Here is a 14,429-nt window from a genome sequence, read left to right on the forward strand (position 1 = left end):
GTGGCTAGTACTGCTGCCTCACAGCGCCAGGGTCCCAGGTTCAATTCCAGCCTTGGGTCACTGTCCGTGTGGAGTTTGCACATTCTCCCCGTGTCTGGGTGGGTTTCCTCCGGACCTTTCGGTTTTCTCCCACACTCCAAAGATGTGCGGGTTAGGTTGATTAGCTATGCTAAATTGACCCTAGTGTCAGGGGGGATTAGCAGAGTAAATGCGTGGGGTTACGGGAATAGGGCTTGGGTGAGATTGTGGTCGGTAAAGACTCGATGGGCCGAACTGTACTGTAGGATCATATATAGGGATTCTATGATACCAAGCTGTGATACAACCAGAAAGATTGCTTTGTATGCCCCACACTAATGCATAAATAACTCTTTGCGTGTAGTTTTTACACGAGACCTTCACCGCCCCATTAGTTGTTATTCTTTGAAGAACAACCGTCCTCTAAAATCTTTATTCTTTGCAGTTTAACGCTTGCAAACTAGTTTATTTATTGTAGTGTGGTGTGGGAATGCCTATCCACTGGTGGAGTGGGAGCAGGAGTCCCTCCCCCGGGGTTGTTGGTGCAGAGAGCCGGGCTTGTGCACACACACACAGGAGGTGAGCAGCTGCGGCCGGCTGCAAGATGTTGCACGCGGGGAAGCTGCGGCTCTGCCTGTCCGGAGCGCGCGCCGGGCTTGCTGCTCGGGCGCCTCGCGGTTACCACGGGGACAAAGTGGCGACGGTGGGCTCGGAGCCCGAGACCAACTCGGCCCTGTTCCAGGTAGGCCGCGCCTGGAGCCCCGGACTCGCCTGCAAACTTCAACCGGAGGGAAAGAGAGAGAGGGAGGGCAGTCTCTGTCCACTGTGGGCAGTATGGACCCGCACGAAGGGCACTGAACCGTGCAGGGAAAGATATGCCACTTGTGGCTGTGACAGCACCGATATAAAACTCAGCACAGGTTGCATGACTTCTAGAAATGGTATATTTGTTGACATTTAGGAGAAGCCCAGGTCATAAGTTTCTGGTGACCCTTTCTGAAGACCTTGAACGTGTACACTAACTCCTCTCTTAATGTTGCGTCCCTGAAAACAGCAACTCTAAGTGAAATAATGACTTTCAGCACATCAGATTTTCCCAATACAACCAACCTAAAAGCTGTAGGTGGGTTCTGCAGGACCGTTGTCATCAAAACATTACAACTTTACACCTTTAACTTTATTTAATTGGTAAATTAAATAATACTTTTAAATAAAATAAATTTGAAAATATAAAATAAATGCTAACTTTCTACTTAGGTCCTGCTTGCTGCCTTTCCTGCCTGCCACAATCCTGTTTGCCAAAACTGTTAGCTAAACCCCTCGCTTGCTATACATTTCATCCCAAACCCTCTTGGTTGCTGTGGACTCATCCTCTCAACTGTGATCCTATGGTTTGCAACCTCTGGCATTCCCTGACCAGTAAGAAGTTTAACAGCACCAGGTTAAAGTCCAACAGGTTTATTTGGTAACCTGGTGTTGTTAAACTTCTTACTGTGTCTACACAACGCCGGCATCTCCACATCATTCCCTGACCATCCAAGTCATTAAAACTTCACACCCTACAAGCTGAATACTTTTATTTTGCTAAATTCCAATTTGGTAAATTAAATAATATTTTAAATAAAATAAATTTGAAAATATAAAAGAAATGCTAACTTTCTACTTCAAAATGGCACTGTTTGAGTTATGTAGTCCTATGTGACAACTGTCATGAAATGCCTTTAAAACAAAACTTGCAAAACTAAATGAAAATGCAGGCCCCGTCAACTGACTGATGTTCAAACAAAAGATGTGCGGGTTAGGTTCTTTGGCATGCTAAATTGCCCCTTTGTCTCCTGGGGTGCGTAGGTTAGAGAGATTAGAACAAAGAACAATACAGCACAGGAACAGGCCCTTCGGCCCTCCAAGCCTGCGCCGCTCATGTGCCCACTAGACCATTCTATTCTATATCCCTCTATTCCCAGTCTGTTCATGTGGTTATCTAGATAAGTCTTATCCCAACGTGTCCGCCTCAATCACCTTGCTTGGCAGTGCATTCCAGGCCCCCACCACCCTCTGTGTAAAATACGTCCCCCTGACATCTGTGTTGAACCTTGCCCCCCTCACCTTGAACCCGTGACCCCTGTGTTCGTCACCTCCGACCTGGGAAAAAGCTTCCCACTGTTCACTCTATCTATGCCCTTCATAATTTTATACACCTCTATTAGGTCGCCCCTCATCCTCCGTCTTTCCAGGGAGAACAACCCCAGTTTACCTAATCTCTCCTCAAAGCTAAGACCCTCCATACCAGGCAACATCCTGGTAAACCTCCTCTGTACTCTCTCCAAACCCTCCAGGTCCTTCTGGTAGTGTGGCGACCAAAACTGGACGCAGTATTCCAAATGTGGCCTACCCATCGTTCGAGACAGTTGCAACATCATATGCCAACTTTTATATTCTATGCCCCGTCCAATAAAGGCAAGCATGCCATATGCCTTCTTCACCACCCTCTCCACCTGTGCTGCCACCTTTAAGGATCTGTGGACTTGTACACCCAGGCCCCTCTGTGTGTCTATACTCCTGATGGTTCTGCCATTTATTGTATAGCTCCCCCTTACATTAGATCTGCCGAACTGCATCACTTCGCATTTATCTGGATTAAATTCCATCTGCCATTTCTCCGCCCAATGTTCCAGCCTATCTATGTCCTGCTGTCTTCTCTGACAATGTTCATCACTATCCGCAACTCCAGCAATCTTTGTGTCGTCCGCAATCTTACTGATCAGACTAGCTACATCTTCCTCCAAATCATTTATATATATCACAAACAGCAGAGGTCCCAGTACAGAGCCCTGCGCAACACCACTAGTCACAGACCTCCAACTGGAAAAAGACCCCTCCACTGCTACCCTCTGTCTTCTATGGCTAAGCCAGTTCTCCACCCATCTAGCTAGCTCGCCTTTTATCCCGTGAGATTTAACCTTTTGCACCAGCCTGCCATGAGGGACCTTGTCAAACGCTTTACTAAAATCCATATAGACGACATCCACGGCCCTTCCCTCGTCAATCGTTTTTGTCACCTCCTCAAAAAACTCAACTGAGTGTGTTGATGAAGGTAGGGCAGTTGATGTCATATACATGGATTTTAGTAAGGCGTTTGATAAGGTCCACCATGGTCGGCTTATGATGAAAGTGAGGAGGTGTGGGATAGAGGGAAAGTTGGCCGATTGGATAGGTAACTGGCTGTCTGACCGAAGACAGAGGGTGGTGGTCGATGGAAAATTTTTGGATTGGAGGCAGGTTGCTAGCGGTGTGCCGCAGGGATCAGTGCTTGGTCCTCTGCTCTTTGTGATTTTTATTAATGACTTAGAGGAGGGGGCTGAAGGGTGGATCAGTAAATTTGCTGATGACACCAAGATTGGTGGAGTAGTGGATGAGGTGGAGGGCTGTTGTAGGCTGCAAAGAGACATAGATAGGATGCAAAGCTGGGCTGAAAAATGGCAAATGGAGTTTAACCCTGATAAATGTGAGGTGATTCATTTTGGTAGGACTAATTTAAATGTGGATTACAGGGTCAAAGGTAGGGTTCTGAAGACTGTGGAGGAACAGAGAGATCTTGGGGTCCATATCCACAGATCTCTAAAGGTTGCCACTCAAGTGGATAGAGCTGTGAAGAAGGCCTATAGTGTGTTAGCTTTTATTAACAGGGGGTTGGAGTTTAAGAGCCGTGGGGTTATGCTGCAACTGTACAGGACCTTGGTGAGACCACATTTGGAATATTGTGTGCAGTTCTGGTCACCTCACTATAAGAAGGATGTGGAAGCGCTGGAAAGAGTGCAGAGGAGATTTACCAGGATGCTGCCTGGTTTGGAGGGTAGGTCTTATGAGGAAAGGTTGAGGGAGCTAGGGCTGTTCTCTCTGGAGCGGAGGAGGCTGAGGGGAGACTTAATAGAGGTGTATAAAATGATGAAGGGGATAGATAGAGTGAACGTTCAAAGACTATTTCCTCGGGTGGATGGAGCTATTACAAGGGGGCATAACTATAGGGTTCGTGGTGGGAGATACGGGACGGATATCAGAGGTAGGTTCTTTACGCAGAGAGTGGTTGGGGTGTGGAATGGACTGCCTGCAGTGATAGTGGAGTCAGACACTTGAGGAACATTTAAGCGGTTATTGGATAGGCACATGGAGCACACCAGGATGATAGGGAGTGGGATAGCTTGATCTTGGTTTCAGATAAAGCTCGGCACAACATTGTGGGCCGAAGGGCCTGTTCTGTGCTGTACTGTTCTATGTTCTATGTTCTAAATTTGTGAGGCATGATTAGCAGAATAAATATGTGGGGTTACGAGGGTAGGTCCTAGGTGGGATTGTTATCGGTGCAGACTCGATGGGCCGAATGATCTCCTTCTGCACTGTAGGGATTCTATGTTTCTAAATGACTTAAAAAGGGATCTGCCATTTGGCTCCATGTTTATATGTGTTACTGATACAAGTTTGAATCTTTGCTGCTGCAGTACCAAGACTCTGATCATAGTCGTAAAATCATGTGGCATAGAAAGAGGCTATTTGTGCCGGCAGTTTGGCAGACTGATCTAACTAGTTTCACTCTTCAGCTCTTGCCCTGTAGGCCTGCACCTTTTTCCCTTCCAAATATTTATTCAGTTCTCCTTTGGATGTTACTGTTCACTTAGCTTCCATCACCCTTTCAGACATTTCATTTTTATAAGGAATAGGAGCAGGAGTAGAACATTCAATTCATTGAGTTTGCTGCACCATTTGATAAGACCTTATTGTGGCCTTAACTCCACTTTTCTGTCTGTCCTCCATAACTGTTGACTCCTTTGTCGATCTGACTAACTCAGCCTTGAATGCATTCAGTTATCAATGCTCCACTGCTTTCTGTGGCAAAGAGTACAAAAATTAGTGACCATCTGGGAAAAGAAATATTGTGTCATTTCCATCCTAAATGGGAGATTCCTTACTTTTAAAATGTTCCCTAGTTTTAGATTCCCCTACAAAAGGAAATATCCTCCCAGCATCTATTCTGTCAAGCCCCTTTGAAACTTATATGTTTCAGTAAGATCACTTCTCATTCTTTTAAACTCCAATGACTGTAGGCCCAACCTGGTCAAGCCTTCTACATAAAACAGCCCCTTCATCCCAGGAATAAGCCTAGTAACCTTCTCTGAAATGCTTCCATTGCAGATAAATCCCCCCTCAAGTAAGGAAACCAAAATTGTACACAGTTCTTAAGTTATAGCCTCACCAGTGCTCTGTACAGCCGTAGAAAGACTTCAATACTTTTATACTCAAGACCAACATTCCATTTGCCTTTAAATAAAAGCAAAACTTTGTGGATGCTGGAAATCTGGAATGCTGGGTATGCTTTCTGTATTTTCCACTGTGGTCACAACAATTTGCTTTGTTTTTTATAAGAAGTTTTATCATGTCCCCATGGTTCAGCTTAAATCTGAATCCTCAGATTACGGATTCTTTTGCTGTACAAAACATTCTCCTTATTTTCTCTGTCAAAACCATTCATCATTTTGAACACCTCTTATCAAAGCCCCTCTTAGATTTCTATATTTGAAGGAGAACAAGCCCCGCTTCTCTAGTCTCCACATAATGAGGTCCCTCATCCTGGTAATGTTCCAGTACATCTCTTGCGCATCAGTTCCAAGACCATGACATCCTTCCTCAAGTGTAGTGAACAATATACTCCAGCTGAAGTCGAACCAGTGTTGTATAACTTCTGTACAGTATGACATTATTAATAAAGTAAGGAGTCTAACAACACCAGGTTAAAGTCCAACAGGTTTATTTGGTAGCAAACGCCACTAGCTTTCGGAGTGCTGCTCCTTCGTCAGGTGAGTGGGAGATCATTTATTAGCTGATATTTTACTAAATGCTAATTAATTTTGTGCCAGATTGTTGCTCTAAATTAAGCAAAACACTGTGGATGCTGGCAGCTGAAACAAGATGTGGAGATGCCGTTTAATGTTCCCTCCACCCACATTGTCTGTACCTTTAAGACCTGGCTGGCTGTAGGATTCGCATTCTAATCAGTATTCTGCAACTTGATTTTGTGTCTGTTTGCACTGTTTGAGAGCACATTTCCACTCCATCTGACGAAGGAGCAGTGCTCCGAAAGCTTATGGTATTTGCTACCAAATAAACCTGTTGGAATTAAACCTGGTGTTGTGAGACTTCTAGCTGAAACAAGAACAGAGAACGTTGAAAATCTCAGCAGGTCCGGCAGCATCCATAGGGAGAGAAAACAGAGTCAATGTTTCAAATCCATTTGCCTTTTTATCATAACTAAAGAGAAGGAAAATGTGTTGGATATTATACTGTAGCTGGGAGAGATTGCAACAAGTTGTAGCAACTTTAAGGACAAGAGACAGATGGCCCAGTGTGTGGAAATAGGGTTTTTGCTTTGAGACAATAAATGTATGGGACATAACAAAAAGGGTTTAAGATGGAAGAGAGATATTACAGAAGAACCATTTGTCTCTTGTTCTGAAATCTCTTCCTCCTCAAAGCTAATGTCAAATTCAGTCATGTTACATAGAATCCCTCCAGTGCAGAAGGAGGCCCTTCAGCCCATCGAGTCTGCACCGATCACAATCCCATCTAGGCCCTATCCCCATAACCCCACGTATTTACACTTCTAAACCCCTGACATTAAGAGGCAATTTAGCATGGCCAATCCACCTAACCCGCACATCTTTGGACTGTGGGAGGAAACCGGAGCACCGGACGAAACCCACACAGACACTGGGAGAATGTGCAAACTCCACACAGACAGTCACCCAAGGCTGGAATTGAACCCGGATCCCTGGCACTGTGAGGCAGCAGTGCTAACCACCGTGCCACTTTAACAGTGGTCGTTAAAAGTGTTCCCTTATCTTGAGGTGATTGATTAATTCTGCTTCATTACCCATAATTAAATCTATTGTGGCCTGTACTCTTTTGGTTCAAGAACATATCGTTTCTGAAAATTGTCTCAAGAAACTTGCTGTTTTATGGATTTGCTGTTCAGCTTCTTTCAGTTGACGTGAAGATTAACATCTCCATTATAATCACTCTTGTTTTGCAACAAGCATCCTGCTACTTATTCACTACTATCAGGTCTGTAGATAACTCTCACCAACGTTTTGTCTCTATTTCTATTCCTCAATTCTACCCATTGAGTTTTTATTGCCTGCTTACTCTTACTTATATCGTCTCTTTAAAATCCTGTGCTGGTGTCTTCTCAACATTGCTGCTACCCCTTTGCCAATTTCTCTCTCCTTTCTAAAGATTTTATAACCCTGTGCACTCTGACCACTGTCACAAGCAACTGAAAAGATCAGCCAGTCATAAGTGTAGAATTATATCCCCTGTTCCCCTGAATTCACCTTGCTGGTAGCTCCTCTGCCCCTGTACTCCATCCATTAGTCACTCAAATGTCAAAATGGCCTTGGTTTATAGAATAGGTTTTGGCTATGTATTTCATCATTCTGTTGAGCTTCAAGTCTACTATGAGTGTGAGATCACTTTTAACTTCATCATTAGTTATATGGGGCTTATGTTTTACCCTAGTACTTTACAATTGTCTACATAAAAGTTATCTATTGTTGTACACTCTTAGATTTAGTTGAGCTAAATGACTGTTATCTTCATAGAATCTTCATAGAATCCCTACAGTGCAGAAGGAGGCCATTCGGCCCATCGAGTCTGCACCGACCACAATCCCACCCAGGCCCTACCCCCACATATTTTACCCACTAATCCCTCTAACCCGCACATCTTTGGACTGTGGGAGGAAACCGGAGCACCCGGAGGAAACCCACGCAGACACGAGGAGAATGTGCAAACTCCACACAGACAGTGACCCGAGCCGGGAATCGAACCCGGGACCCTGGAGCTGTGAAGCAGCAGTGCTAACCACTGTGCTACCGTGCCGCCCCGTTATATGGAACATCTTATTCTATATCTTGGGAATTTCTGTAATCCACTTGGGATGACACTTTGTCAAAAACCGAGCAGGCTGGTCAGACAGGACCTTCTTCTGAATCCATAGTGACTGCAGTTTACTAGGTTCTTATTGTATTAATGATCCTAAAGCTTACTCCTGATTTTACGGTAGCACAGTGGTTAGCACTGCTGCTTCACAGCTCCAGGGTCCCGGGTTCGATTCCCGGTTCGGGTCACTGTCTGTGTGGAGTTTGCACGTTCTCCTCGTGTCTGCGTGGGTTTCCTCCGGGTGCTCCGGTTTCCTCCCACAGTCCAAAGATGTGCAGGTTAGGTTGATTGGCCAGGTTAAAAATTGCCCCTTAGAGTCCTGAGATGCGTAGGTTAGCGGGATTAGCGGGTAAATATGTAGGGCCTGGGTGGGATTGTGGTCGGTGCAGACTCGATGGGCCGAATGGCCTCCTTCTGCACTGTAGGGTTTCTATACATGGAATGGATGGAGGACTAATGGACCTGTAGTTTACTGTGTCTATTTTGCCCACTCAGCAAATAAGCAAAATCCTTTAGAAGCTGGAAATCAGAAAACACATAGAAACGTAGAATCCCTACAGTGCAGGAGGAGGCCATCTGGCCCATTGAGTCTGCACCGACCCTCCAACAGAGCATCCAACCAGGCTCTCCCCTGCTCCCTATCCCCGTAATCCATGCATTTACCATGGCCAATCCACCTAACCTGCACATCTTTGGACTGTGGGAGGAAACCCACACAGACACAGGAGAATGTGCAAGCTCCACACACGCAGTCACCCAAGGCCGAAATCGAACCTAGGTCCCTGCCGCTGTGAGGCAGCAGTGCTAACCATTGTGTCGCTGAACACACAAAAGGTCAGTCAGCAACTGTGGAGAAGAGTCTATGTTTTGGGTTGCATATCCTTCTTCAGAATTGAAATGGATACATTCTGTTCTCTGTATGGGTGCTGCGAAACCCACTATGCTTCAAGCGTCCTGTTTTTGATTCATAAATCCATTTATACTGATCTGATTAATGTGAATAACCTCTTTCTTCTTTACCCTATCACCTGGCTAGAATTGAATGTTGTAGATGTAAATTATTTTGAAAGGAGTGGAGAGAAATTGGAAATCCAAATTAATAAAGCAGTGTCTCATGAAATCTTTGTTTATCTTCAAGGAAAATTATGAACAAATGAAGATATTAGTTGCAGAATTGAACGAGCGAGCAGAGAGAATCAGATTGGGTAAGTATTTGAGAAAAACAATGATGTTAAACTGCCTTATTATTGATTACTTTCCTACTTTTTTGCGCCTATGTCAACATTTTCACTAAAATAAATAATGTTTAAGGCTCAGATATTGGCAACTTGTGGGTTCAAGTTGCACTCCACCACATTATTTGAGTTTACAGTAGTTTAGTACTGAGGGTGCACTGCATCATCAGAGGCACTATCTTTCAGGTGAAGCATTAAGCTGAGATTCTGTCTATGTGTTTGGAAGAAAGATCCTTTGACACTCTGTCAATGTCTTGCCAAAACTTCTCCATTAAGCAACATGACCAAAAAGGGATAGATTGGTCATTCACCTTGTTTGCTGTTTGTGGGACCTTGATAAATATAAATTGGTTACTATATTTGGCGACATAACAATACACCCTAAAAAATTAAATTAAATTAAGTGCGTTGCTTTGTTGTAATGATGTTGATATAAATGCTAGTTTGTTCTTTCTGAATGCTGAATTTAACTTTTTACTCACCAACCATTCATCTATGATGCCCTGCCTGTGGTATAAATGCTAATAACAAATTGCAATTATTTGTACAAATACGATTGATACACCAAGTAAATTCCAGATTTCTCCACATTAGAACACTTCAGTTGCAATTCCATCTTTAATTAAATAGCAGAGAACAAACAAAATCACAACTTTCTGGCCTCTGTCATCGAGCCGGAGTTTGACAGATAGTTTGAATTTGACATATAATATTGCATACACATTTATGTGGCGACAGAGATAATGTTTAGTGTGGTTGAGTTGGTAGCAATCTCCTTTGAATCAGGTTGTTGATTCATGCCTCACTCCAGAACCTCAGCATGTAAATCTGATGCTGTAATGTAGAACTAGATGCATTGTACAAATGATGCATTGCTAGTAATTCTGTGGTTGAGCCTTTTTGTTATTTTAAATGCTTACCTGCATTTTGTGATATGATTGTACAGTTTTGTTATATGGCACTTTCATATGGTGAAACAATGAGCTGTCGTTACTGTTGCAGTTCTGAGGTTTACAATAGTTATATTTTGGGACTGTAAAATGAAGAGGGTCATGTAACCTGTCCAGAGGTCTGTCTGTCAGCAAGGCCGAGGTGGTTTGATTGTTAGAGATTAAAGGGGGTCCAGACTGTTTACATTTGGAGACAATGGCAGAGGTCTGTGTGCTTTACCAGTGGATAGTCTGAGAGTCTCCAAAGTTCCAGAAAACTATTGAGAATGTCACATTCTAAACTGGGTTATGCTTTAAACTGTCCATTTACTTCCAAGGTAATGGAGAATTGGCATCTCAAGGGTAGTTAATCAGCATTGCTACCTGGTACAAAGCCCGTGTGATTCACATTGCCATGGTGATGGGCTTTGAGATGTTAATGGTACAGAGGAAACCATTGTGATATTAGGCTACAGGCTTTCCTAAAATATCACTGAATAAAACAGACACAATTAGCCTGACAGGGTCCAGGGGTGGGTGGCATGGTGGCACAGTGGTTAGCACTACTGCCTCGCAGCTCCAGGAACCTGGGTTTGATTCCTGGCTTGGGTCACTGTGCAGAGTTTGCACGTTCTCACTGTGTCTGCGTGAGTTTCCTCTGGGTGCTCCGGTTTCCTCTCACAGTCCAAAGTCTCAACAGTCCGTGTTAGTTAGATGCATTGGCCATGCTAAATTCTCCCTCAGTGTACCCAAACAGGTGCCACAGTGCGGCGACTAGGGGATTTTCACAGTAACTTCATTGCAGTGTTGATGTAAGTCTACATGTACTAATAAACTTTGGAGAGAGAGGGAGCAGCAAGAGATGGTTCACCACGTTGGAATCGAGTAAGCTTGTGCTTGGATTGAAAAGACCAAATTCTTGAGGAGTTGAAATTAGGCTGGAAGATTCACCTGGCTTTCTATAGAGTGAGAACTTCCAGTAATACTCTCACCATGAAGGAGTTAACCTCTAATCTCTGGGGTTAGAGGTTACCAGACTGAGAAAGGAAATGAAAAGAAGCAAACCCTCAGGAACTAAGAATTATTTTGATCAGATTCTGATGGATTTGAATGTGTACTTAAAAGGGCCACTTTGTTGTGTTGAAAGTTCTGTTTGTAGTTTAAGGTGTAAGTTGCCTACAAAAGTAGTGTTTAGTCAGTGTGTTTAGTCTGTTTGTTACAGTAAACATCTTACAACATGAAATCTTGTTGTGTTATCCTTTTCGCTGCTAGCTGGCAGTTCAAATTTATTTTTAGTAGTTATCGGTCTCTATGAGGATCGCAACATTATAATGAACCGTAGAGTACTTTGGTAGGGGAGGGGTGGTGGGTGGTCAGGAGACTCCAGTGATCGTGCTTAATGGGATGTGAGATGTTGCTGAAGGAATGACCTTGGACTCTGAATTGTAAGGTGAGGTATTGTAATCTGTAAACTTCTTGTTGATCTCACTTGGGTATGAGGTTAACTTAATCCCTGTCTGAATTGAGGTTTGTTGTCACAAACTGCTATCATGCTTTGTTTGTTAGGACTTTCTCTAATTTGTTGTCTCCTTTCAAATATTTTATATCAGAATAATTTTTTACTTCGCTCATAGGTTTTTCCCTCTCGTCTGGTTTTAATTAGGGCTGATGATTGCTCTGTTTGTCTTTTGTGCTGAACTTATAAATCCATTACTCAGTGTTCCAGTTCTTTTGGACAAGCTTTTGACTCACCTGAGGAAGGAGCTGTGCTCCAAAAGCTCGTGATTCCAAATAAACCTGTTGGACTTTAACCTGGTGTTGTGAGACTTCTTACTGCTCCTCTGCCACAACAGGGAGAAAACAACATCTCACCATCTGTCTCCCCATTCAAATCAGCAGTGTGAAGTTCCTGACATAAATAGCAATCCTTGTTCTGCTATTAACACATTCTGCTATTGTAGCTTTATGTCACTATCAGACCTTTCATTGGTCTATAATACTACCACCAACAATCCCTTCGTCTGGTGCCCATGCCATCTTTGTCAAATCTCCCCTGAACTCTCACATATCCCTGATTCTATTTGCTCTACCTGCTCCACCAGCATAAACTCCTTCACATTTCTCCCCCACATAGCGCTGAAGAACATTCCTACTGATTTGAAATTTTAACTCTGTTTCTCTCTGCTCAGATGCTGCCACACCTGCCGCGTTGTTTCAACGTTTTATGTTAATTTCAGATTTCCAACATCTGAAATATTTTGCTTTTATTCACAAAGTTGCTTTCTTGTTCGCACAGGTCCCAGCTGCGTTGTTTGACAATTACAGAAGCTTCTAGAAAGTAACTGAGCAGAAGCAAGTCTAATATTCCCAGTTAAAGTAAAGTTTGAACCATTGTACCACTGATGAATAGATTTGGTGGTATCCAGAGCAGATTAGAAGCTGCAGTTTTTATCTGGCATGTCCTATAGTTTTATGCCGAAAGGGCATCCAAAGTTAGTGGCAAATGAGAATAACTCGAATTTTCACAATTGCATCAGCATTACCAATTAAAAGGTCTATAGTAAGCTTGTTATTGTCCAAGACTTGTAAATTTAACTTGAATACATCCAGGCAAGAGTTTTTAACTTGCTTTTGTTATAACTTAGGGGGAGGAGAAAAAGCCCGGCAGCGTCATACATCCAGAGGGAAGTTACTCCCTAGAGAGCGTATTGACCGACTGCTAGATCCAGGGTGAGTAAACCAGCAGTGCTCAACTAGCTGTGTGAAAGTATAAAAATAAAAATCCTGTCAAAGACCTAGGATTATCTTTTGAACTTTCAACAGTCGAAGGGTGAATGGAATTGACAGCATTACAGTTGAAGGCTGAAGTGAAGCTTACAGTTTACAGTAAGCTTACAGTTTACAGTTGAATTGACAGCATTACAGTTGTAGTGTATATTGAACTAGCAGAGAAAATAACCTGTAGGAATAACAGTCCCTTTACAAAACAATACTCAAAGGAACCTTTATTTATTCAGATTCTGATAACAAACAAATTAATGATCTAACTTTTTTATTGATTGTAATCAAATTAAATAAAAACAGCTTTCTTATAAGTCCACATTGACTGAGTTGGTGCAGTGTTCTAGGATTAATGTAATGCAGGCTGTAATGCGTTTTGGGACATCCCATGGTCATGAAAGGTGCTATATAAATGCAAGTCTTTTTCTTTATTTTAAAACTGTCTCTAAATTTCTAGGGATTAACAAATGGAATATCTCTCTGATGATGTAACAAGGGTTTCTGCTCCCTTTTCACATGTTTTAGTGAACTTTTAAAGTAAGGTTTCCTAGATATAGAATGATACATTCACCATTAGGATTAACAATAACATCATGTCTTATGTTAAAAATTTTATTTTTGCTGCCCTCATTTTGCATAGAAGCATACTACTGAAGTTCAGGTTGCTACAATGGATGTGAGGGAATCTATAACTTCAAAGATCCCCAGGAAGTGTGCAGTTGTTTGCAAGGCGACCAGTTGCATTCCTATAGTGTGGGAATTTTAAATTATTTTCACGAGTTGGTCCTTAATTTCAGGCGATAATTTTCTTTGTTCCGATCCAGGCCGGGTCCCCACAGGAATCTCACTGTGAGCCTGCCATATGTATGGAAATGAGACTAACCCACGGTGATTTATTGGGGTCAGCAACAGGAGAGGTGGGCAGACAACATGGTACTAGACAAACTACCAAGTAGCTATGAGCTCCATGGCACATTGTCAAAATTAATTCAATAAATATGGTAATTATGGGTTAACATTAGAAAAATAACTCTGAAGGCTTCGAGATTGTCATAAAAGCCCAATTAGTTTCCTAATGTCTTAAAGGAAGGGTGTCTACTCCCTACATGCAATTCTGTTAAGCACCATGGCTGAATTTTCTCAAGCGCATGCAGGTCTTGTGGAGAGGGAGCTGGCATCAAGCAAATTCTGAAAGAGAGGTGGCAGACTGATATGCCGATGAATTCCTACCTTCGTCCAATTTTCCCAGGGACGGTTGGTTGGTTCAGATGTTGGCAACCTTTCTGCTGGTGTTGTACAGATTTCCCACTCCCGACAAGTGAGCAGAGGTGGCTGCACAGTAGGAGGTCAAGGCTACATTACAGTTGAAAGAAATATAAATGTTTCTTACAAAAAATGGCAAAGCTGCTGTCTTCCAATGTCACAGTCATGCCATTGAGTGTGCAGTTCCAGGTAATGGATGTCTCTGACCGTCATG

The 14,429-nt window shown here is 42.9% G+C and overlaps 1 protein-coding gene across 1 annotated transcript in view; it reads left to right on the forward strand.

The window, feature by feature from the left end:
* Positions 1 to 514: 514 nt before the first annotated feature.
* mccc2 (methylcrotonyl-CoA carboxylase subunit 2) overlaps positions 515 to 14,429 on the forward strand; it is a 77,892-nt gene continuing 63,977 nt past the window's right edge. Inside the window, exons 1-3 of the mRNA XM_078214887.1 lie at positions 515 to 760; positions 9,146 to 9,212; positions 12,817 to 12,901. Of these exons, the coding sequence (XP_078071013.1) occupies positions 623 to 760; positions 9,146 to 9,212; positions 12,817 to 12,901 (290 nt within the window). The 5' untranslated portion in view covers positions 515 to 622. The remainder of the gene's footprint in view (positions 761 to 9,145; positions 9,213 to 12,816; positions 12,902 to 14,429) is intronic.

Source organism: Mustelus asterias, chromosome 6 (genome assembly GCF_964213995.1).
Source record: "Mustelus asterias chromosome 6, sMusAst1.hap1.1, whole genome shotgun sequence".
In the NCBI taxonomy this organism is placed as follows: Eukaryota; Metazoa; Chordata; class Chondrichthyes; order Carcharhiniformes; family Triakidae; genus Mustelus; species Mustelus asterias.